This window comes from Zalophus californianus, chromosome 9, assembly GCF_009762305.2.
Source record: "Zalophus californianus isolate mZalCal1 chromosome 9, mZalCal1.pri.v2, whole genome shotgun sequence".
Lineage (NCBI taxonomy): Eukaryota > Metazoa > Chordata > Mammalia > Carnivora > Otariidae > Zalophus > Zalophus californianus.
This window is the reverse complement of record NC_045603.1, coordinates 124,111,587-124,138,133: the sequence shown is the minus strand read 5'-3', so window position 1 is coordinate 124,138,133 and position 26,547 is coordinate 124,111,587. Positions and strand designations below refer to the sequence as shown.

Below are 26,547 nucleotides of genomic sequence, written 5' to 3'. Positions count from 1 at the left end.
GTTTTTCATTTGTATAAACTTCCAACTATGGTGTTCATTTTGATTAGAGACAATACAGAATGACACAGGAATGTTGTTTTCAGTGATATGAAGTACACTGATAGGGCATTTGTAAGAAGTCCTCTCCCTCCACCTGCTGATACCTACTGTACTGTTCCTCCAAGGTGATTCAATAACTAAATTGTCTGCACCAGGGCGCCTGGGTGGCTCAGATGGTTAAGCGTCTGCCTTCGGCTCAGGTCATGATCCCAGCGTCCTGGGATCGAGTCCCGCATCAGGCTCCTTGCTCAGCAGGGAGTCTGCTTCTCTCTCTCCCTCTGCCTGCCACTCCCCCTGCTTGTTCTCTCTCTGTCTCTCTCACAAAGGAACAAATAAAATCTTTAAAAAAAAAATAAAATAAAAAATAAATAAATAAATTGTCTGCACCAGACTTGCCTCACATCTTGCTAAAAATGCAGACTTCTCGGCCCCACGGCTGCTGATGTGCCCTCTTGGGGGCAGGGGGGAGTCTGGGATCTCAGCTGACTCTTCTAAAAGCTATGCTCTGAAAACCATTTTTCTGCTGTCCCTATCCTCAAAGTAAAACCACAAAGCATTAAGTGGATTTAAGGATAATTTTTAATTTTCAAACTGTACAAACTGCATTTTAGAATATAGGGATAAGGCACTACCATAAATCAAGAAATAAAACTGAATTTTACAGCAATCTCAATCTTGTGTTATTTAGCATTTTAGTATAGCAGAATAACATGGTAAGAGCGTAGAACAGAATGCTGTGTTTAAGAAATTTTAAGCAAAACCAAAGTACATTAATTACAGAGATTTATAGTCTAGGGGCATAAAAGTCAATATAAAGGTGATTTAGTAATACACCTGGAAATTGCATGTGTAAAAAGAGTTTAGTACTTTTTAAGCACTTAAAAAGATACCAATCTTCATGTATCAGAGGACAAGCATATTAATCAGGTAAAAAAAAAAATCCCAGTGCCTGATTTCAAAGACCAACTCCAAAGAACTAGACCAACAGGCCTTCTATTACTAAAATGCCTGCGTGTTACCCTGTCACCAAAATATTAAAAAAAAAACAGAAACCCTAACACATCCAAGTTAATAACACCAGTAAATGGAACAAATCAAAAATCCTGCTGGAGAGTGCCTAAATGAAATCTAATCATGAGGAAACATCAAACAAATCTACATTGAGAGACTTTCTATAAAGGAACTCCCCTATACTGTTGGAAATGTCGAAGTCATGAAGCATGAAGGAAAATCAGGGAGCCACTCTAGACTGGAACTGTAACATCTGAACCAGGACTGCGTCTGGTCTGGGAACATGGATGTGGTTTGTTCCCAACACCCTGCTGAGGAGGTTTGTGTGAGGTCCAGAGTCTAGAGAAAGGTACTGTATCAACATGAGTTTCCTGATTTGGGTCATTGTACTGTGGCTGTGTACGAGGATGTCCTTGTTCTTGTTCTTAGGAAATATATAGTGGAGCCATCACAAGTGAATGGTTTCAACTTACTCTCAAATGGTTCACAAAATACAGAGAGAGAGAGAGAGAGAGAGAGAGGGAGCGACAGAGAGGGAGAGACAGAGAAGGAATACTACATCAAATGGGGCAAAGTGTTAGGAATGGGGAATTCAAGGGAAGACTAGCATTCTTGCAACTTTCCTATTAAGTTCAAAATTATTTCAAAACAAAAAATGCTAAAAATATTTTTTAAAGCTGTCAATAGGAACACTAAAAAAAAATCTAAAAATTTTAGAGTATGTTTTTAAGCTTCATATCTAGAGGAACTACTTAAGTCTACTTAAGTTGTTTTGTAAATCTAGACTAAAAACATGAACAAACTGAATTTTCAATTCCATTCAATGCCTTCATACTAGAAATTACAAAACTTGTTATTTTTTTCTTCTATCGGCTACATGCCTATTCCAGATCACTATATAAGTTAATGGAAAATACTTCTACGTTTTACACATTCATTTGAAAAACATTTCAAATGCTGGTTTCTATAGCTATTTTTTCTTACAGTTATTTCCTTCCTTTCCTTGTGCCTTAATGATTTATTTTATCAGTTTCACATCTGTAATTGATTTTGAGTCTATCTGAAAAGTTTTAAACCAGAATGTTATTTAGTGGCACTGATACACTTGTATACACATGGGTAACAAAAAAAATCCTGCCACATCGGATTACCAGTCCATGACATTTTATAATTATTTTGCAATGTGAGTTCCTAGCCAATGCAACCTAACAATTGTGTCAGTGGTCTTGCTGTGTAGGGTGGAGAGAGGTATGATAAGAAAAAGATGCCAATTCCCTTCAACGGTCCTCGGCACACAGTTGGCACAAAATAAATACTTGGGGGGGGCAGGTTATTGTAAGATTCCATATCACTTGCTATTTCTCATCAGGAACCACAAGACAGGGGCATACCCAATAGATGCCTACAAATCCAAAGATGAGACAATAATGCTCCTGAGAATCTAGAGGTCAAGCAATAAAAGCTTTTGGTGAAAATGACTTTATTTTGGCATACTTCTAAAAAATTAAGTTATAAACCATTCCTTGCTGCTGTGGACTCTAGGCCGCCGGGGTCAGTGAATGATCTCAAGATGGCTACACAAAATCTTGCTCTAAAAACCATTGACTGGGTAGCTTTTGGGGAGATCATACCCCGAAACCAGAAGACCATTGCTAACTCCCTGAAATCCTGGAATGAGACACTTACCTCCAGGTTGGCTACTCTCCCTGAGAAACCACCTGCTATCGACTGGGCTTACTACAAGGCCAATGTGGCGAAGTCTGGTTTGGTAGATGACTTTGAGAAATTTAATGCCCTGAAGGTTCCTGTGCCAGAGGATAAATGTACTGTTCAGGTGGATGCTGAAGAAAAAGAAGATGTGAAAAGTTGTGCTGAGTTTTTGTCTCTCTCAAAGGCCAGGATTGAGGAATATGAAAAAGAGCTGGAGAAGATGAGGAACATAATTCCATTTGATCAGATGACCATTGAGGACCTGAATGAAGTCTTCCCAGAAACCAGATTAGACAAGAAGAAGTATCCCTATTGGCCTCACAAGCCAATTGACAATTTATAAACTTGAGTTGGGGAGAAAGCTCTGGCCCTCGTATTGTAAATGCTGGACACTAAAAATAATGATACGGAAAAAAAAATTAAGTTATAACAGGGTTGTTGTTGTATTAGTATCAAGTTAAGGCTATGAAAAATAAAAGAAAAAAAAGACTTGCACTCACTGTACTTATTGTATATCAATCTTTTTAAAGCTACAAAAAACAACCAGAATTTTGTGGAATGTCACCAAATATAATTGAAAGTTGCTAGTATCACAATTTCTTGATATATGTTTTTCAAATGCCAAGGTCTACAGGATTGAATGGAAGTTCTCTTTGATTCATGTCCTGGTTTGCCTACTGAAAAAGGAGAGTTAGGGTGACTTCAAGAGAATTCCAAAAGATGCAGGCACAGAAAACAAGTGCAAAGGAATTTCAAATACTTTCTCTTTCAAATCAAACTCTCATTTAAGCACTTTGTTTTTTACCCAAAGGACAGTTTAGAATTAGTTGAATATCAAAGATAACTGAAGATAAACTAAATCTAAAGTTTAGGGATACTATGCTAACAAAGGTCACTAAATAATAGTTTGATGCATTTTCATTTTTATTAAAGTTAATCACAATTCCTACTTCAGGATATTCCACAACTAAAGGAGAAAAAGAGTTATTACAGGTACTTGAAGGGAGTACAGGCTAAATGAACACAAGTTTTAGGAACAGCATTTAAAATATTTTTCATAAGACAGGCATCTGACAGGATCAAGATGTACATGAACTTCTTATGCTATGGCACCAAAGGGAAAAACTCCCCGGAAATTTCTTCCATATAAAAATTCAAGATAAAAACGGATCAAGCAGTGTAAAAGCAGAATGAACATTTGCATTTTGAGAATTAGTAACCTCATACATAAGAGTACACAGTGCTCGTTAAAACATTCAGCTGCAGAGAAATATTAAAATGCAATAAAGGAAATAGCACCTTTTTAAAAATCATGTTATCTAAAATGAAAGTTTGCAAAACTATTCTGAACTGCAAATCTCCACATGGAGAAAACTGAGAAGGTGGTACCACAAAACAAAACAGTTTGGAAAAGTGTAATGTTACATGTTGATTGCAAGCCCAAAGAGTACAGAACACTGAAAGCCAAAATTCCACCTCCATATCTGTAGTAGGAAAAAAAAAAAAAAAAAAAAATCCTTTTCTTTTAAAGTCACACATCTAATATTCTCTCTAAACTGGGTCAGTACGCAGCATACCTTAATGTAAGGGGAAAAATAATTAAAGGGCCTACTTAAGAATTAAAGCAGTATTGAAGGATCTTCAGTCTATCTACTAAACACATGGACAGGAGGTTTATTGTAAGACTTCTTGCTTGAAATTCAATGGAATTCAGAATAAAATGAGTCTGTTAGGTCATACCCCAAAACTTTTCATTACCTAAGTCCCACAAGGGGATTATCAAAACATGATTTTTATTAGATGATTCCAGGTATAGAGAAGCCTTTCTCAGCCAGAGGTCTGACTATAACGTTATGATCAGACCCAAAGTTATTCTTTTTTTCACAAGGGAGGCAAAGTATACACTTACATTCTTTCTAATCCCTTAAAATCCTTACAGTTGAAAAGGTTGTCCTTGAAGGTTAATTCAAATAAAAACAAATTTGCTTAGCGGTACATGTAATTTTAACAGCCTAATCATATATGCAAAGAATATCTTCCAATTGTGATATCTACTTGAATATTTTTGTTACATAGCTACTTTATCAAAAGTCCTATCAAAGCAAATTATGTCTATGCTTTCCAAAATGATTATTAATCAAAAATGCTGCCTTATAACTTTTAAGAAATAGATCTTGGGTTCAGGAAATACCAATACATTATTAACATGTTATTATAATTCTGCATTTACTTTCATTTATAAATACCACATAAATACCACTGGCAAGTATCATAATGTTAAATCATTAAACTAATTTGTAAATATTGATTTAAAAAACCTGGAGCATACACTGCAAAAAAAAATTAGTAAATTTTTTTTAAAAAAAGGTTCCCCCCCCATTATTTTCTTAATGATCATCACCCACCCAGGAGTTGGTAATAAATACGTGCAGAGTTCTTATAGAAAATGTGAAGACAAATACTGGCAAATACCGCATGTCACTTTATAGTCTAAGAAATCATACAATCTGTAGTATTTCATAAAGTTGTTTATTCTTGTTATTAAAACTTGGACTCAAGTAATCCTGGTTATTCTGGAAAAAGCACCTTGTTAGTGGGCATCATTTAATCATCCTTTTCCACAATCACCTCTCCGTGAAGCACCTTTCTTCTTTGGCGTAACATATGAAAATAGAGTTGTGGGAACACTAATGGAAAAAAGATAACAAAGGAGGATGCTGTTGACATTTATACTTGAAACCTCTCACATGTAGAAACTCTGAGGGCAAGCACAGCATCCACCACCGCTGCCCACCCCCCCCACCACCCCTACTTCCCCCTCCTCCTCCAACAGAACTCAGGCCGAGGCCCACACACCACAGGCCTCCACAGTTTCCAGGCTCGCCTCCTTTTATGGCAGTTTTCACAAATTGAAGGTTTGTGGTAACTCTGCCTTGAGCAAGTCTCCTGGCACCGTTTTTCCAACAGCAGGTGCTCACTTAGTGTCTCTGTGTCACATTTTGGGAATTCTCACAATATTACAACCTTTTTCATTATTATTATCGTACTTGTCATGGTGATCTGTGATTAGTGGTAATGACTCGCTGAAAACTCTGATGATGGTGAGCATTTATTAGCAATGAAGTATTTTTTAATTAAGGTGTGCACACACTGATGCTATTGCACACTTAACAGACTACAGTATAATGTAAACATAGCTTTTATATACACTGGGAGACCAAAAAAATTTGTTGGACTCACTTTATTGCAATTTTAGCTTTAGTGGTCCGAATTGAACCTGCAATATCTCTGAGGTATGCCTGTAATGTTGGGGATTCTTTAGCAAAGTTAAGTATCTTGATAAATATACCTTCATAATGCTCTGCCAGAATGTTCCAGCACAAGGAAGACTGCCCCGCCTGGCCCCCTTTTCTTGGGTACATCAGCTGTCCTGTACCATGAGGGGTCTCATGAACATATGTGGGTATCTAAGCCCACACAACCCAGCTTCATCCATACCCTTCACAAAGAGCTGCCCCTTGGCTACCCCTTGATCTCAGGGATGTGTATACTGGTGACACGGTTTACCCCTCAGGAGAACAGAACGGGGAAGACATCTATCTGTGCAGTCCCTAGATGCACACTCCCTGCCTTGTGGGCAGCAAATTCCAGGGTTTCAGGTTTCTAGAATGTGGTCTAGAAGGGAAGGGAGGGCCTGTATGGAGAAGTGATCAGGATCAGTGGAGGGCCAGAATAGGGCCCTCTAAAACAGAGCCCAGAGCAGGAGCCCCTCTCAAATTTGCTCAAATTATAGTGCTTTATAGCGCCAGTGCTAGAGGATGAACAAATTAACATCAGCTATAAACAACACAAATGTAAAAATATTCCTGAGACTGATGGACAGAACGATTAAAACCAAGTCACCTAATGACAAAAAAAAAAAGAACTTAACCCAAATGGAGCAAAAATACACAACAGAGTTTATTTTTTTTTTCAATTTAGGTACTGCCCATCCTGATAAATGTAATTATCATACCATACCCACGGGTCTAAATATACTCAGGTAAAATACACTTAACGCTAACCAACTGATTATTGAAAAGACGTCTAGAACATTCTGAGTAGTGTAGCAGAAGTATGGGCTTGAGTTCAAATACTAGCCTTATTTACTAGCTGGGTGATTTTCAAGAGATGCCTATAACGTCCTCCTTGAAATGCCCTCCAATCTGTGATGTCATTATTGAAAACTACCAGCACTTCTTTTGAGTGCTAAAGTACTCAGAGTACTGTTAATACCTTTAATTAACACAAAATTTAATAAACAAAATACAATTAGTTGTCTGACTGCTAATATTAATAATCAAGTGGAAAACATCCCCCTGGTGGACTGCTCCAGCAAGTGGGACCCTGACGAAACAGTCAGCAGGGTGAACTGAAAAGCTGCCGCTGACACAGGCCAGAGTCTGCGTCTCCCAGGACACCTGAAAACACCCAGCCAACAGCTACTGGTTTGATGCTTTCAAGCCATGACATGCTGGGCCCTGGGTTTCCATGGAGATGCCACACTAGTCGTAAGGAAGAGGGGAAGCCGATCCCCAAACCTCTAACTGTGATATGAACAGAAGCGGGCTCTAGCTCTGCTTCAGACATGGCTGGGGAGGTGGACGGGGCTGCAGGTGACCAACCCCAGGCCCTCCTGACCGTGCCCCCTCCCAGGGACAATCTGATGAGAGTCAGGCTGAAATGGCAGCAGATGAGGGAAAGGGCAACAGGATGACTCTCAGGTCAGTTTTGATTTTGAAAAAGTTTAAAAGTTGGAGGCCTCAAGGGACTAGGCAGGTTTTATGCTCATCCCCTTTACATAAAATATTTTTTTACGTTTTATTTAAATATCGCATCAATGTAGATTTTAGATGCTATAAACTTTTCTTATTTCCTTTGTTCCCTCACTGACACCAGAGCCTCTAATTTTATCAAGAAGGGTAAAGAACAGCCTTGCTTTACTTTCACATTCCCTGCTAGTGACTATCAAAATTTGACCTAAAAACCTACCACTATTTCTATTTAAGTGAAATGAGTAAAGCTTCACCAATTCACGGCAACTATTGAAAGGTGATGAGAAATTAGTGAAGAGGCTGAGTTTTTGAAAATATTTTAAGAAAAGCAGTCTCATTATTTTCTAGTATAGTGAGCAATACACACAAGACTAAAAAGTACTCCTAAATAACTCTTCCAAGTGTATGCTCAAGGATTAGACAGAACTGACCTGACATTTTCTAGGGACAAAATGTTTATCTTCAGATAAATAACTCTAAATGCTGGCAAACAGTTCCCTGATGTGTGTTCTATCTTTTCTTTAAAAAAAAAAAAAGTCAGATTCAGCTTCTCTTTAAATGATTCTGAGAAAGCAATCATTTGTGTATTGATTTACTTACCTTTTTCCTTATAACTAGGAAAGAGTCTTTTTCGACTCACTCAACTCTTCCATTATTTAAAATTATGATACACATGGGGTTGAACAGAGGTTTTGATGTATTTGTAAGCGATCACATCTCATTGCTTATTGCCCTAGCATATCATGATACTTTACAAAACGTTCGCAGCATATGCTTAATCAAAGTACCAATGACCGTATACTTACATGGTATATATGAGGCCATGGTTATAAGAAGAAAATAGTAGTAGTCAAAAGAGACATTGTATTTATTAGGAAGTCTTATCGAAAACATTCCCGTCTTCTTCACATATGGTAAGGCAGCATGTATTGTAAGAAGTTCACCAACAACTCCGACGGGATATAAGATGATAAAAAAATTATATCTGGAGAAAGAAAGACACCAGAGAATTATTTTTCTAGAATAATGACTGGATTTGACATCATCATTCTTTTGCTACTACTACTACTTTAAACTTAAAAATATACATATTTACAGTGCCCCTCACAGGAGAAGGTTAATTTTTTTCTACTTCAATCATTTGCTTATAAAGTTAATTATCCTCCTTTTTTCTCGCAGCAGTTTCCATTTTAGATGGAAAGATCTTAATAAAACAAGAAGTCAACTTACCTTACAGTACTGAAATAGTGTATATGCATTAACAATGTATATAGTTGTATGTAGTTTTGGACTGTAAAGGACATAAGTGTTGTAAATAGTATATTGTAAAGTACCTGTAAGTATTATAAGGTAAGTAGTATATTGTAAAGTACCTGTAAGTATTATAAGGTAAGTAGTATATTGTAAAGTACCTGTAAGTATTATAAGGTAAGTAGTATATTGTAAAGTACCTGTAAGTATTATAAGGTATTGTAAAGGTAACTTCTTTGACACTTGGAATCAAAACTGAGTGGGTTTTTTTTTTTTTCCCTTCAGCTAGTCATTTATTGATCAAGTGCCGTGCTTTAAAAGACTACCTATGATCTTAATTTTATATCTATATCTTGAAATTACCAAAGTGGTTCTTGGAGGCATTTGGAAACCCCTTTGTGGCTACTAATTAAAAGAGAATTAATTACTACCTCAGAGAACTGAAATACTACTACTTACCACATATTTATATATTTAGTGTATTTAATATATAAATAATACTAAAGCTTCAGTAACTACTAATGAATATATTGTCTAAAACTAAAGCTCTCATAATGAAACAGGTAAGACAAGTTGTTTCCAAAATTCCCACATTAAAGGAACAGTCAGTGTGCTTACAACAGCTAAGAAAGTTCTGTTCAAAATCCCAAATCACAGTTTGTTCATTTGGGCTGTGGCAAGGTCTTTAATGCCCGGTGGGCCAGCCATTACTCATGCCTATGGTGAGGGGAAGGTTCTACAGGTCTCCACGGGCCTCCAGCAGGAAGAGCTTCAAGGACCCAAGGCAACCACCTTTCTCCATTAAAGAAAATCACTTTTCTCCAACGCAGTTACCACAGAAAATAAAGGTTACAATGTTGGTGGAAAGGGACAGAAATCAAATTAATCTGTATTTTAGTTCGTCATTTAGTTGGCATTAAGATATCTGTAAAGAAATGTTAAATTTATCAGTGTGGCAGAAACTTGGAGACAACTTAAAGATCACCTTATTATTGTATGCCAAGGACATATACAGGCAAGACACGGTGCGGGGACAGAATTATTTGCCAAAATAGATTCAGTAGCAGAAAAAAGACCAATCATCCTTTTACTGTCCCTGTTTATCCCCTCCTTGCCATGGGTCTATCACCTGCTTTCTTCCTAGTTTGTGCGAGAGGGAGAAGCAGGCTCCCCGCCGAGCAGGGAGCCCGATGTGGGGCTCGATCCCAGGACCCCGGGATCGTGACCTGAGCTGAAGGCAGACGCTCAACGACGGAGCCACCCAGGCACCCCTTCATATATTATTTAAATTACTCTCTTCCAATCTTAATTTCCTCGCTCAATTTAAAAATCATATAACTGAATATTTTATAATCCCTTCTCAAGTAAAACATTCAAACTTATTTACATAGTTTTTAAACTTTATGTGACTCTCCAATGATTTTTCTGGAAGCACTGTTCTTCAACAGAAAACAGTATTATCATTCTTTGAGTAAACTAGTCTTTAAAGCCTTCAGCCACTGATTATTTTTAATGCAATGAGAACAAATTATATAATTTATTCTTTGCACTTGAAAAAGATTGCATGTCACCAACTCTGTAAGTTTTGATGGCTGCGTGAGAAATTTAACTACCTATTCAGAAAAAGAATTCCTCATTAAAGATTCCTAATTGTTACCTAAAAATTTTTTGAAGGGAATGCATTTTTGAAATTAAAATGGAAATTAACATGGAACATAATAACATACAAGTGCCTATTCAGTGGACTTTTCTAGGAACACTTCTAACACGTAAGAAGTATATTCAAACCATCACAGTAGGCCAGCTATTTATAAATAAGAAGCCATTCTTACTGTGAAGTTTTATTTGAGAATGACAGCTTCAACATTTGACTATAAATACAAATATTATTTCAGGGTTTTTAATGAGGTTGGCAAATATATATAGATGGTTGGAATCTTAAGATTTTTAACATGCAATATAATTACTCATGATTATGATTAACTGACATGTATTATGCTAACATGTACATTTCAAAATTGAAAGATCTTGTAGTACTTGGTTTAACATAAATGCAATTGACAAAGGATTTCTAAACAGCAAATTTAAACATGTTTTGAACTTTTCCAGAAATTCAAGACATGCAAAACGCATTCCAAAAGGCAGACAGACAAAACATTAAAGACCATTATTTTTCACAAATAAATTTTACAAATACAGTAAATGAAGAGACTGTATCATGAATTAGTATTTTCAAAGGTGCTGGAGGTCCAGAAGACTGAGGTCATGCAAGACGCAAGATGCACTGAGATGGATTCTAGGATTAGTCCGGCAACACTCCAAACTGCCAACTGTGTGAAAGGCCCAATCGCTCAAAGTGAAAAAGTGCTCGGTTACAATAAGAATAAAACCAACCTAACATATAGAAATGGGAGTGCAGCCTTCTTATGAGAAACAATACGTTTCAGCTCAAATTATAATTTTAAAGCATTTCAATAAACAAAGTGGTAAGCCGCAAAAAATGTCTACAAAGGAGCGAGAACATATAAAAAAGTCTTAGAGTATAAATATAATTAACAGTGATTATCCTTACGGAGGAGGATTATAAGCAATTCAAAAGATCTTTTTTCCCTTCATTTTCGACTTTTTATATATTACATAGTTCATTATATTTGAACATGTATAATATATGAGTTATGAAAAAGGAGTAATAACTTAAGAAAAAGTGTTAGGCTTTTATTATACAGGGATCAAAAACAAATCTGACACTGGTTGTCTGCTACCTTCAAACAAATTGGGAATGTGTTAATATAAATATCAGAGTTTTATTTATTTTTTTAAAGGTTTTATTTATTTATTTTGACAGAGAGAGACACAGCGAGAGAGGGAACACAAGCAGGGGGAGTGGGAGAGGGAGAAGCAGGCTTCCCGCTGAGCAGGGAGCCCGATGCGGGGCTTGATCCCAGTACCCTGGGATCATGACCCGAGCCGAAGGCAGACGCCTAATGACTGAGCCACCCAGGCGCCCTATCAGAGTTTTAAAAAATAGAAATATGGACATAGCATTGTTTATAATATCTCAAAACAGGATTTATAATATTGGCAAACTGGAAATGATCTAAATTCAGGCAACAGAGAACTGGTCAGTCATACTATGGAATATTGGGTAGCATTAAGAGTTACAACTAGATCTAAACGTTCCTGTTTTGATTTAAAAAAAAAAAGAGCTCCAAGATATAAACAAAAAGCAAACATAATGTCATTCTATTTATGTTTTTAGAAACTCATGTCTGTGTGTTCACATTTTCGTTAATATGAAAAAGTGTGGATAGGTAAACTCCAAGCTTTTTCCCTCCAGGGGAAAGTAGTGGTCAGGGAGGAGTATAAATAGGAACTTGCCATGTTGAGTCTATATACTTCTGTGCTTTTTTGAATTTCTTACAATGCAAACGTATTACTTCTGTAGTTGAACAAAAACTTTAAAGAATGAAAATACCGTCGAATGCTTTTACTTTACCTATGTGGAAGAGACATATAGGGGCCAGACACATAGGGGATAGAGCTATCCTTTCCCCAGCTGCCTCCTTGCACTTCCCACTACCTGGCATCTCACATATCTGTTAGTTGTTTTATTTTTTTGGTCTCCTATGTCTCGAGAGGACAGAGTTTTTCTTGTTTTCAACCCTGTATCTCAGGCATGCATTCAGTATACAACACGTGTTGTATACTGTATACAACCCAGGAAACAAAAGGAACAAATCTACACTGGTTTGTGATCTGTTCTTCAAATTGCAGTCTTGTTTTTATAATAACTTTGTAAAATATTGGTTGCTCAAAGAATTCAAACTTAAAAAAAAAACAGAACATCTTTCACTTTAAAAATATTATTTAGGGGCACCTGGGTGGTCGGTTAAGTGGCTGCCTTTGGCTCAGGTCATGATCCCAGGTCGTGGGATCGAGTCCCACATTGGGCTCCCCGCTCCGCTGGAAGCCTGCTTCTCCCTTTCCCTCTGCCTGCTCCCCCTACTTGTGCTCTCTCTCTGTGTTAAATAAATAAAATCATTTAAAAAAAAGGATATATTTAGAACCACTGAAATATAAATTTTGTCCACATTCCAAAATGCAGCTTAAGTGTGACTTTTAAAAATGTCTGTCTCTGCTACTTAAAACACCAAAGAAACTGACATTGTATATGTAAGATACTAAAAATTGTGGATACTAGATTATTAATTTAAATCATTCAGAAAAAAATGTCATATTTTTGGCACAGAATTTAATTAATATAATTCAAAAAAATTATATGTTTTGCTTCCAAAGGAAAATGAATGACCAATTCAGGTTAGGTAAGGATACTGATGTAACTTGTCTGGCATTGATTTTATTCAAAATATATATTAATGTGATTTTTTCCCTGGTCATTAAATTAAGCCTTCAGAATTCAAGTTATAGCACTGCTAATAGCCAAAAACACAGCATCCTGGCATCACAGGCTAAGACACAAATTTTCCTTCTCTGGTGTTAGCTCAGCACACACAACACACATGCACTAGTGAGAAACTAAACAGCAAGACATCGCCACCTGGCCCATTTAATGAAGTATGGCAAGTGGTCGAGAAGACTGAATGTGTAGAAGGAATAGCGAGTGATCTCTGTCACAGTCCACGCGACCAGAAAAAGAACCACGCTCTCCTCATTCTGGATCTGCAGAACCACAGAGAAACCCACAGGGTGGTTTAACCTTCAACATTTTTCTCCATGAAGAATCTTAGTTACTTGCTCTGTGTCTCTGACTACATTGGAACGTCAGGGGCAGACAGAGGCAAGACAGAAAACTTAACGCTGCCACTATTACATAATTCATGACAACACACAAATATGTCCTAGACACAGGAATGGTCACATTTCTACTGGTTTCTCCTTCTCAGCCTTTGCTCCGGCCGCTAACTCAACCATCCCGGGACAACATCACCCCCTCAAAACCAGCGTGGGAACAATCTGATGCTCCAACTTTCTTGGGTCGTCTGAGGGTACCCATCCTACTAGAGCACTAGCTACTGCATATGCATATGTCCACTCGTCTTTTGTCCTGTGACCACCACTGAATTCAGAGCCTCACCGTCTCCATCCACACTACTATAACAGCCTGCTAAACAGCCTCTCCACTCTTTATTCTCTCCATGAATGGATGTCTTTTCTTAAGCACAAAACAAACAAAAACACATTTGGAAGCAGTGATTCTGTGACTTAAAAGCTTCTTTGGCTCCCTATTGCTTAACAGGAGAAAAGGGTTGTATTCAAGGTTCTCTGCGATCTGGAGCTCAGGAATCTCCCCAACTTCATCTGCAATCTCTCAACCTCCCACTACCAGCTCTTCTCTCTGGTGACACCACCAACTTAGTATTATTTCCAGAACATGCTCTGAACGTTTGCATCTTAACACATGCTATTCCCTCCAATTAGAATGCTACTTACTCCCTTGTTAGTTCCCACGGGAAACCCTTTCTCACCCTTTATGATCCAGCTAAAGCATCACGCCCTCTGGAAAACTTTTCCCAAACCCCTCCTTTCGCCCTGAGCAGTTATTTGCTCACTTTCCTTGTTCATATCGGTATTGTAACACTTGCCGATTTGTATGAAAGTCTGTCTGCCTGACTCTTGCGTATGCATCAGTGCTCTCCTTATACATTCCTTCCTCGAGTAAGCCTGCCCTCCCTCCCTAGGTCAGGCTAAGTCCCCAGGTACATGGTAATACATACTATCTCTTATTTCAAAGCACTAACACTAACATAATGAAACAATTACAGTTGACCCCTGAACAAAGTGGGGGTTAGGGGCAACACCCCATGCTGCGTAGTCAAAAAACCTGCATGTAAGTTTTGACTCCCCCAAAACCTAACAACTAATAGCCTACTGTTGACCAGAAGCCTTATCGATAACCTGTAAACAGTTGATTAACACATTTTGTATGTCCTACGTGTTACACATTGTATTCTTACAATAAAGCAAGCTACAGAAAAGAACATGTCATTAACAAAATCATAAAAGAAAATACACATAGTACTGTATTTATCAGAAAAAAATTTATTAAAAGAAAAAATTCTACGTATGAGTGAACATGCGCAGTTCAAACACGTATTGTTCAAGGTCAGGTGTATTTGTGCACCCACTTGTTTACCGCCTCTCCCAGTTACAGGATCCACGAGGCAGGGACTGTATTTGTATTAACTGCCAGATCCCCAGCAAAGTCTCAAGTGTAGAACAGCTGTGCGATTAGTATTTGTTGAATGATTTGACATCTGTAAGACCGCCCCCCACTTCCCAACAACCAGTACGCATACAGCTGGAATGGCCCTATCCATTTTTGTAAATCCAGACATGAGCACAACGTCAAATGTACAGAAATAAATGTTGGCTGAATTAATTAAAGAGGGGTGGAAAGGTACCAGTAGGAGACTCTTGTTGGAGAAAATTAAATAGTAAGACTAAGACAGAGATCCTTTGGAGGATAAAAAAAGAGCGGATGGGTCTTTTTTCTCCTGGGGGCTAGCAACCCGTTAGATTCTCTCTCACTTCTTTTCCACAGCTGATGCTGCCTACCCGGTCTGGTCTCTCTTCTTCCTTAGTCTTCAGACGCTCTGTAGTCCCGGCCCAGCTATTACATTCGCTCACTGTCTGTTCTGCTTATGGTGGACTCCTGCTTTTAAACTACACGGCAATCTGAGTACAAAGTCTGGCTCTCTGCGTGGGCTGCACTCACTGCTAAGTGCACAGCAGTCCCTGGTGAGGGGCCAGGCGGACCGAGGGAGTTGAGTGAAAGACAGTGGTCTGGAGAGGCTAATGTGCAGAGTGGTGAGAGAGCAGAAGGGCAGTGATCTGTCCCTGCGCAGACGGGGGCCAGGGAGTCTCACAGGCAAGGGAAGGGAGTGAAGGTATCATTTCAAGCAGATGAAGGACAAGAAAGGCATCTCAGGAATGGAAAGAAGGCCAGAGATCTGTCCTCAAGTAGCCAGGAGACGCCGGAGGCTGTCAGAAGGTCAGAAGGGCCCATCTGGGAAATGTTTCTGTCATGGGTTTAAAAGGCCCAGTGCCTTGACATAGTGAGTGTGGTGTGTGTTTGTCTAGAAGGGTTTAAGCCATTAATTAGATTCAGATCTGTCTCCTGTCATGCCTCAATAAATAATATGCTAATTTCCCCTAAGCTCCCCAGCCCTTCCAACTTCTCATTTAGTCTTTCCCATTTGCTCAGATCTACAGAACTATATTTGCTTTTTACGCCTGTTGCTACAACACTCCATGGTGAATGAGGAAAAACACACTGTTTATAGTGGCGACTTCAATACATAATCAAAGAGAATACACATCAATAGAAAATTTTCAGTTAACTATTTGACAGAATATGAATATTAATTTTAAAAACTGGGAAACATCAGAGGAGAATAGATTATGGATATAAATATTTAGTTTTGCTTGTGTTTTAAGGTCATTCTACTAATGCACTAAGTCAATGTACAATCACACTTAAATCCAAACCCAGCCCCTTTTTTGTCTAGTGGTTCTGCTTCCTGAAATATAGCAATGTTAGTATTTTAGATTCCTTTTAATAAAAAAGCTTTCCTGCAGGCTCATGAAGAGAACCTGTTAGTGTCACTTACTGGTTTTATACTGTGAGTAATGAGCCACACCATAAAGATTCTTGAACTCACTTGGACCCCAGCCACAATCACAGAAGTAGGTACAATTCCTTAAAGAGAAAAACAAGTCAACCATTGCCTTAAAGGCAATTTATACTGACAATAAAAATTAAATCAGAAACTCACCAATTAAACAGTGGACTATCTGTAAGCAAATAAAAAAAATCACAAGTCAATAGCATGCAACATAATATAAATCCCTGTGAACACTGGTTTTCTACAAATCCATAGGTGGTATGTCATCAGCAAAATGAGGCTGATTTTGCTCAACAAATAATTTTCAAATAAATATTACAACAATAGGAAAACAGCATCATTAAAAACTTACCTCAAGCAAGGCAAATGTCTGGAAAAATTTAAGTGTCTTCTGAATACTTCTATATAAGCCTTTGTGTGTTCCTTTTTCCATATAAAAACGTACCATGGCAATAGCTAAAACCAACCACCTAGAAAAAATACAAGTATTTTATAAAGTTCTATCAAAATGAATACCAAGGATCTTCCTGAAAATAAATGGCATAATTTATATAGTAACATGTTGTTTTATTATGTTCTCAGTTCATTATTCTATTTAACAAAACCCACAGGAAGAAATGGCATTGTTTTTATATTGACTCTTTAAGGGGATGAATAGAACATACTGGAGATCAACTAGATTCAAATGTCAAACAATGTCCCTTTCATGTTTGGTTTCAGCAGACAGACTGAAGAAGTGATGTACCCAAAATGAGGTTATTATAAAGCATTTCATAATTATATAAATATTTCTTAAGGAAAAAACCTGTGAGTGTGTATGTACTTATACAGATATATGGTATATATTTATATGTAAGTGTAAGTAAAAATCTTTCATATAATTTTTTTTAGAATTTGCACTAAATAATAATTGTTGTGCCACAGAAGGCATACAGAAGGTCAGATATGGGCCTGCTTTCAAAGAGTTTGCTTTACAAAAAGGACAAAATACATATGCCTTGCCTTTTCAAGTTCTACTTCTATGCGACAGGTTGTGTGCTGTGAATGACCGGCACTTCACACACAAAAGCTGCACCTGCAAAGACCAGCTTTCTCACCATACACTCAATCTGCTAGAGACACTAATGAAAGTTCATCTTTTTCCAGTTTCCTTCACAATTACAAGAGCACTTTTAAGTTTTAAAAAGTTACACCATCTGTAACTTTTTAAAATCTTTAGTAACCCACCCACAGAAAGGAGTAGCTACTCCAGGCTTTTTTAATTCGATGGTCTCCAGAGTGTCTAGTTACATGGGTTTGTGAACGATAACATTATTATACAGTTTTAACTTTTTAATTAAAGAACACTCATAAAAAGGACAAATGGCTTTAAAGATTCCCCACAAAGGAACTACTGATTGAATACGATGAACATGGTAAACAAGGTCAACAGAAGATGGCGGCTGGTGCTTCTCCTCCGGGCACTTCCACTCCTCCTCAGCACACACTGAGGGGAAAGCAGGGATGTACGTTCCTATGAGGTGTGACAATTAGTCAGGTAAAATCTGAAATTATCAGCAAGATCTTCCAAAGAGGGAAATGTTAATGATACCAACAACGCTGATAATAACACATGTACTTTCAGAACGCTTTCAATGTTCTAAATGCACATTCAACACATTAGTATTTCATGCTCACAAATTCCCTGTGAGGTAGGGACTGCTATTATCCTATTTTACTGCTGAGGAAACAGGCAGAAATGGTCACAGAGCCAGGCAGCGGGGGATGTAAACCCACCGCTGAGCTCAGAGTCTATGCTTTTGAACCACGATGCTGTACTGGTCTGGCTCTAGGTATATATTGTGCCTTGGGATGTTAGTTAATCATGGTATTTGGTATATTTGAATTACAAGTAAAATTTAAAAGTTATAGAAAGAATTATGCTCTAATATTTTAACTGATAATAGTGTGCTATCAAAAAGGTTTGAGGGCCACTGTTATAGATGAGACAGTCACCATGCAGAGGTGTCAAGTGACTCACCCTAAGTCTTAAAGTCAATAGTCCAGGTAGAATTAGACCCCTTGAGGTCTCCCAATGCCCCATGCTATTCTCTCTCCATGATACCCTGCCTTTACTGGATTCAACTGATGGTTTCATCCCATATGTGGACCCACTGATGGCTTCATCCCATGTGAGGGTCAATGCTGAATTCTGTGCTGGGCTAATCTGGGTGATGTTTTATATGCCTTCTAGATTTAAAATATTATGATTTCACCATCTTCAATTCTAAGTCCCTAAACTAACAATAAGAAAACAAAAAGCATATTAAGATGTTTATATTCACATTTTTCATACACTTGTCTCTTTTTTTTAAGGAAAATCCAAATCAGGTTTTTACAAAAGATCATTTTAAGAGGTAATTATTAACCTAACAACGAATTCATCAAAGGATTCATTAGATGGCAACTTTTCTACATTTTTAAATAGCAAAATATAAAAATCCACGTATTATAACATGGTAACAAATTTTACTGTTGCTCCATAGGTGGCAGTATTGTACCACCTAATACAGTATTAGGATCTTACCAATTACTAACTTGTTCGGAAATAAAAGAAATTAACACCCTGGGTGGGGTTAGAAAGGACCATGGGGCCATCTATCCTAACTTCTCAACTGTTTTTCAGTCACTGTGGCCAGGAACTTATCTGAACTAATGAGTGCTCACTTTCTAAACCCACCATCACAATGGGATGACAAAGTCTCCCATAGGGGCCCTACAATTTAACTTTGCACTTCCTACGTTCATCGGTTTAGTAATTGTAATTTAAAAAAAAAAAATGCAAAAGCAAGTAGAGCTTCTGCAACTGTGAATTATTTATTTATTTTTTTAAGATTTTATTTATTTATTTGACAGAGAGAGACAGTGAGAGAGGGAACACAAGCAGGGGGAGTGGGAGAGGGAGAAACAGGCTTTCCCGCCGAGCAGGGAGTCCAATGCGGGGCTCGATCCCAGGGCCCTGGGATCATGACCTGAGCTGAAGGCAGACGCTTAATGACTCAGCCACCTAGGTGCCCCTGGAATTATTTTCTAGAAGGTTCTGTTTTTTAAAAAATAGGCCAAAGTGGCTGATTACCTAAATTTGAACCCAGATGGATATGCTCAGTCCTTGAGAAAGTACTCTCTTTGGAAAATATATAAACATGTGCTTCCTATGTAAAAGATTGCTTGCTTTTTAGCTTAATTCATTTCTTTATTCATTCATCTTCACGTTCAACATTTATTGCTAAGCCGCTAAGCCAGGGAGTGTACTACATGTTGGGAAATTAGAAATAAATAAGACCTAGTCCTTGCCTCAAGGAACTATTAAATTAGTTAAGTGGAGAAAACAAAACAGTGCTGTAACAGGAGGTATGAATCATAACTCACTAAACACAGAGCCTTCTTGCCATGTCACTACGCTATGATGACCCTGAAAAATCTTATTGAAGGAGGAGTTCTTTCTTTGGTTGTCTCTGGTGCTTCTTTCTTTTCCTCCTGAGGTTTCTTGGGACAATCTGCTCCATAGGGAACTTAGCTTATCTACACCTGTATCTTCTTTTTTTATTTCAACACTTCTTTTTAGATTTTAATTATGAACAATTTCGCACATACCCAATGATACGGAGAAGGAAGGGTATAAGGAACCCCCATGAGCCCACTGCTCAGCTTCAAGCATTATCATCTTATGGACAATCCTGCATATCACCCAAACCTCTATTCGATTCTCTCCTCACCATCGTCTCCCCTCATTACTTTGAAGGAAATCTCATACCTTCTATAGTTTGATTCATAATAAGAGGATTGCTTTTAATAAACATTACCATAATACCACCATCCCATGTAAAAAAAATCTTCAGTCACAAAACACAGAGGCAGAATATAAATTTTCTCAATTGTCTCATAATTTTTAAAATTCATGATTGAAGTAAAGTTCATATGTTGTAATTAGTTGCTATGTCTTTCATGACTCTTAATCTATAGGTTTCCCCTCCCTCCCTCTATCCATCTCTCCTTCCCTCTCTTTCTCGTGAAATTTGTCTGTCGAGAACACTGAGTGGTTTGTCTTGCAAAACTACCCACATGTCATTTATTATGTTCTTCTGTTCCCTGTATTTCCTGTGAAGTTGACAGTTCCATGTGCTTGATCAGACAGATTCACATTTGAGGCTAATTCCTAAGTTATGTTGTGTACTTCCCTACAGAGCATATCATTTCTGGTCGTCCCTTTGGTTTGTGATGTTAGCACTCACTGCTGATCATTGCCCAGAGCCATTATTTCAGCATTACTGAAAAATGGTGATATTTTAATGTTATCATTTCTTCTTGACACCTCCGATAAAGTAACCCTGCGGAGGCTCGTCCCAGAGATGGTCTTTGACATTCATACCATCCATACTTTCATATATTGTTCATTGACACCTCTAAACTTCCTTTCCTAGACTAAATTGAAACTTTTATTTAGCAGCCAATATGTGTTTCAAGCTACTGCACATAGACACTCATGCCAATGGAGTTAAGCTGAAAGGTTCATGAAAGAAAAAAAAGATAAACTGGATTTCATTAAGAATAAGACCTTCTGCTCTTTGAGAGACACTGTGAAGAAAATAAAAAAACCAAGCCACAACTAGGAGAAAATATTTACAAATCACATATCTGATAAAGACCTATATCCATACTATATAAAAAACTCTCAGAACTCAGTAATAGAAAAATCAAACAACCTCATTTAAAAAAAGGGGGGACACAAAATGGGGCGCCTGGGTGGCTCAGTCGTTAAGCGTCTGCCTTCAGCTCAGGTCATGATCCCAGGGTCCTGGGATTGAGCCCTGCATCGGGCTCCCTGCTCCGCAGGAAGTCTGCTTCTCCCTCTCCCATTCCCCCTGCTTGTGTTCCCTCTCTCACTGTGTCTCTCTCTGTCAAATAATAAAATCTTTAAAAAAATTATAAAAAATAAAAATTAAAAAATTAAAAAAGGCAAAAGATTTGAACAGACACTATACCAAAAAAGATACACAAATGGTAAGTAAATGCATGGAAAGATGTTCAGTGTCATTAGTCACCAGGGAAATGCAAAATAAAATCACAATGAGATAACACAACACACCTATTAGAATGTCTAAAATTACAATGACTGACCATACAAAGTGTTGGTGAGGATATACAGCAGCTCTCATTCATTGCCCATGGGGATGTAAAATGGTACAATTACTCTGGAAAAGTTTGGGCAGTTTCTTAAGAAATCAAGAATGCGACTACCATATGACCCAGCCATTCCACTCAAAGATATTCATCCAAGAAAAATGAAAGCATATGTCCAAAGACTTGTACCTGAATATTCATAGCTTTGTCATGCCAAAACCTGGGAAGAACCAAAATGTCCATCAACAGATAAATGGATAAAAAAGTTGGATAAACAACATCCATACAATGGATCTACCCTCCTTGGGGATAAAGTATATGTCTGTTACTTAACATTTTGGGAAATGTATATGCCTGAACCTTGGGTTTGGTGCTCTAATAACTCTATGTATACTCTGAAAATATCTTGAGTAGTTTCTCTCTCAGTATCATTCACCTTGCTGATCACTTCATATCCATGATCTTTTTATTCTTTGTAATAATCTAGTAAAGGAGCTGTATTGTTTCAATTTACAGGTAAGAAAACTCAGGGTCAGAGAGTTTAAGTAACTTATCTGAGGCTACCCAGCAAAACAGGAGTGAAGCATAGCCTCTAACCGACACCTTATTGTACTATTTACAGATTAAAATCCAAACATGTTAACAAGGCATTTAAGGCCCTGTACAGTGGTCCATGCTCCCCATCGAGCTTCATCTCCCCCCTACACTTCAGGCCCACTTGCTATTGCCTGAACATGTTTAGGAATGTCACATCTCTGTACCCTAACTCACGCTGTTTCCTCATCCATGCCTATCAAATCCTACTCATCCTTCAGAGCTCAGTTGAAATGCTATGATCTCTACCACAAAGCTTTCTTTGATTCCCCCTACCTGTCTCACCTGTCACCTCTGTCAAGCACTTAACTCATTCTGTCTTTTATTGCAATATATTAATGCCCCCCGGGTTACACTTCTTCAAGAACAGAGCCTAAAATATTTGTCTTACGTCTCTCATTTGACCAAGGACAATGCACTTGACACATATGGGCTCAAAAGTCCTGAAAAGAAAAAGAAAAAAAAAAGAAACACCACCAGAGAGAGAGAGGAAGAAATACTCACTTCTCTGGTCAAGCACCTATTATGAACAAGTACCATAAAAATCCTCACATCCTTTAAAGGTGTAATTCTACTCCGGGGAATTCATCCTAAGTAACTAATTCAACAGATAAAAATAAAAGCAAAATGTCATTAGAGGAATGAGCTAATCCGTTATTGTACATTAAATCTATACACTCTTATGTAGCCATGAAAGAATATTTTTATGAAAACTATACAGAAATATTTGGTAGGACATTAGGTGAAAATAGAATATATAATAGAGCAGATAACCTAACTGCAATGCTCTGTAAGATGCGTTTACCAGCTTACACTCTAATGGGGGCATGACAGACAATAAGCAACAATACAAAGAAGTAAAATACTCTGTACAGTTATATGGCAATAAGTGCAATGAGAAAAATAAAGCAGGCAAGAGGAATAATAGCATAATGGGGATATATGCTATCTGAATGAAGATATTCACATAAAAGATAAGAAAAAAGGTCATGCTAAGCTTATAAAATTAGGCAAGTTTTTTTATATTTATGTAAATACTTATCTTTTATTTTATTGTTTTCAAAACTATTACAAAAATTTAATATACTTCGGGTGCCTGGGTGGCTCAGTTGGTTAAGCGACTGCCTTCGGCTCAGGTCATGATCCTGGAGTCCCAGGATCGAGTCCTGCATCGGGCTCCCTGCTCAGCAGGGAGTCTGCTTCTCCCTCTGACCCTCTTCCCTCTCGTGCTCTCTCTATCTCATTCTCTCTCTCAAATAAATAAATAAAATCTTTAAATAAAATTTAATATACTTCAAAGTTCTGCTAAAAGAAAAACAAAATAAGTGAACAAAAAGAACCTCAGCTAACCCTCTGCTATCTGTACTATTCAATGTATACCTTGGTGTCCCACTTTCCACACTACAACTTTATTTACCTCTGTTCTCCAACACTACCCTCCAATTAGATCAAGAGAATATACCAGGCTTTCTTGCATCTCATGCCTATTTCTAGAATTTATCTCACTCGAAATATCTACTCTCCACATATGCCAATCCTATTCCTTCTTCAAATCTCAGTGCCTCTAAAAGCCTCCCAAGAGTTACATGGATTATTCCATTTTGGTTACCTTTGCTTTTAAACAGAGGTGAAAATGACAAGGGACCTTCCCAATATAGGCAGGGAGACAGATAAGTTTCAGATACTCAGTAATTCACTGGGCAGGTAGGAGAGATAGGAATGAAGTGTGAGAACACAAAGGAGGGAGCATTTAATTCTGCTCCAGATGGGGTAGAAGACCTGGAAACCTTCAAAGAGGATGGCTTGATTTAGAAATCATATGAGGAACAAGGAGGATATTATACAAAGAGTGAATGGTCTGAGCAAAAATGGAGGGAGCTGTGAAAATAAAAATGCATGGTGCTTTGCCGGCATTATGGGTTACAGTTGATTTCAAATACAATAAAACTGGAAAGGGGAATCAGGGAGCGTATTGCAAAGGCCCTTAAAAGACCAACAGCCTAAATCCCTTAGATTACAGTGGAGGTAATAGGGAGTCACTGAAGGCTTTAAACTAGACTTATGCATTGATTTTCACTTTTAAAAGGTTAACCTGGTTCTCAAAAGGGAGAGTGGATGGAAAAGGAAAGGGAGAGCATACCAGTTAACAAATGGCAGGTATTCCAAAAATGTTCCAAAAACTGGGTAAGACTATCACAGGGGAGAAAATTCTCTCAGCTCCCACTGTCGCTAATGATAGCAGCCCATGGTAGGTACTCAATTGTTCTCTAGTTGTTCTGAATATATTATTTTTCTTCTACGAGATTATCAAATTTAGTAAAGCAGAAAGGCAAAGAAGTAGCACGTCTCTGGAGTCAGACTGTCTAGGCTGAAATCCGAGTCTTGACACCTGCGGATTGTATAATCTTGAGCAAATTACTTAACCCCTTTGTGCCTCAGTTTCCTAATCTGTCAAATGTAGTATCAATGTATCCCTCACAGGATGGTAGAGAACTAAAAATGAGATTGTACATCTAAAGTATCAACACAGTACCTGCCACATAGTAAATCCTCAATAAATGTATTCTTTGTGAACTGTATTTGGTATTCAGGGTTACACTAAACACATGATAGGTACTCAGTACTGGGTCAAACCATTTATTCTTTTCTATAAGCCCCAGAGAAAGTTTAAGATAGTAAACGTTCCGCCACATTTGTATAGATTAATAATACTTCATGTGATAATGAGAAACTAACTTTTTAAAAAGACAATGCAATTTAGAAACAGAAGAGCATTTTCCCAACAGGTCTTGAAAAGCAGTCGACACATAAGTCATTTGGACAGCTCTTTGAAGAGCGACAGTCATTGTGTAACCTTAACTTATAAGTCACACTCAAAGTCAGAAATAAAAGTACAGGGTATCAGTCACAAAGCATGGGGCCATAAAGATGCTGGACACGAGGGCCAGGCTCCGATACGGCAGGGTTTTTAAAATATCGTCCCAAGTAAGAAGCTCTGGGGCTCAGAGGGAAAAAAAAAAATCAAAAATCAAAACTCGTGGTGACATTAACAGTTCCGAAAACTCTGCCCAGAGATCTGCAGCACGAGGAAATGCGCCGTGGGGGCCGCCGGCCGGACAGCTCCGGGGCCGCGGGACCCAGGCTTTTTTTCAGCAGCAGCAACAGGCAGCGGCGCCCGGGGCCGCCGGGCCGAGGCCACCTCCCCCGCGGGTCGGCCCCGCATTCCTGCCCGGGTCTATACTTAACCTCCGGCCCGCGCCCCGGGCCGCCGCGCCACGCCGTGCACCGTATTAGGCAATGCCCGGCGAGCAGGGCCCCGGCCACCCCCCCGCCCCGGCCGGCCTTCTCCGCCCGCCTGCCCCTGCTCCGCTCCATTCAACGCCCGCGGCCGCGCCGGCGCCCGCGCCCCTCCCCCACGGCCGCCGCCCGCGCCCCCTCCCCGCGCCGCGCCGCGCCCACTCCGCCGCCCGGCGCTGCCGCCCCCAGCGCGCCCAGCCCGCTCGCCGCCCCCCCGCAGCCGCGAGCGCCCGCAGCCCCGCAGGCGCCCCGAGCGCTGAATGTCCGGGGTGGGGGGTGCGGAGGGAGGAGAGGGCCCTTCTCGGCGCACGTACCCCGCGGTCATGGCGATGTTGTAGAAAGTGAGCCAGACAGTGGCCAACAAGCCGAGGCGCCTCCTCTTGCCGGTGGCCTCCTTCTCCTCGCCCGCTTCCGAGGCGCCGCCGTTGGTGCCGTCCTCCTCGCTGGACGCCATGGTGGCCGTGCACCCGAGGGAGGTGGAAGGCAGGGGAAGGGGAGTGGGAGGGGGCCCAGCCGAGCGCGCCGCTGAAGCGCCACCGCCCGCTGCCACCGCCTCTGTCAGACGCCCCATGTGCCGCGCGCAGGGGGCTCGGCGCCGCCAGCCGGGCCGCCCGCAGGAGGAGGAGCGGGCGCCCCCCGCCGCCGCCCCGGCCGCCCCGGCCGCCCCGCCCCCGGCCCTCGGGAGCGCGCGCGGCGCGGGGACCTGGCAGCCAGACCTGGGCGCTGGGGCTCGGGATCCCGCGAGCCCCCCGGGTACGGTTTCGAGGCGGCTGAGTGGTTTCCGCTCCCACAGAAAGTTCCCGCGTCTCTAGCTGGGGGAACCTCCTCTTAGACGCCCCAGACGTCTCGGGCTCTGGTGACTTGCCCCCTCGCTAGTGCAAAGTCGGGGCGGACGGAACACACCTGGACTTGGCATGACCCTGCCCCACCCAGCCTTTGGGAAGGTATTTTCTGGACGTGAGGACAGGTAGTGGGATCTTCTCGCTAAGTACGCATTAAGACCTTCTGGAGAAGGAAGAATCGCC

The 26,547-nt window shown here is 39.5% G+C and overlaps 2 protein-coding genes across 3 annotated transcripts in view; one reads left to right on the top strand and one right to left on the bottom strand.

Annotated features, from left to right (window-relative positions):
- The window catches only part of HACD1 (3-hydroxyacyl-CoA dehydratase 1), a 31,415-nt gene extending 5,238 nt beyond the window's left edge, over positions 1 to 26,177 (bottom strand). Inside the window, exons 1-7 of one of the 2 annotated variants that reach the window (XM_027595034.2) lie at positions 25,837 to 26,177; positions 16,824 to 16,941; positions 16,622 to 16,640; positions 16,457 to 16,545; positions 13,384 to 13,505; positions 8,381 to 8,559; positions 5,347 to 5,447 (exon numbers count right to left, since the gene is read on the bottom strand). In XM_027595034.2, the coding sequence (XP_027450835.2) occupies positions 5,365 to 5,447; positions 8,381 to 8,559; positions 13,384 to 13,505; positions 16,457 to 16,545; positions 16,622 to 16,640; positions 16,824 to 16,941; positions 25,837 to 26,093 (867 nt within the window). In that variant the 5' untranslated portion in view covers positions 26,094 to 26,177 and the 3' untranslated portion in view covers positions 5,347 to 5,364. Of the gene's footprint in view, positions 1 to 3,666; positions 5,448 to 8,380; positions 8,560 to 13,383; positions 13,506 to 16,456; positions 16,546 to 16,621; positions 16,641 to 16,823; positions 16,942 to 25,836 lie in introns of those variants that run through there. The other variant, XM_027595033.2, reaches the window with a different exon arrangement.
- Positions 623 to 3,518, top strand: LOC113922775 (ATP synthase subunit d, mitochondrial-like). The gene has a single exon (XM_035721854.1). It carries the CDS (start codon positions 2,525 to 2,527, stop codon positions 3,101 to 3,103), a length of 579 nt encoding a protein of 192 aa, XP_035577747.1. The 5' UTR covers positions 623 to 2,524; the 3' UTR covers positions 3,104 to 3,518.
- Positions 26,178 to 26,547: the final 370 nt, after the last annotated feature.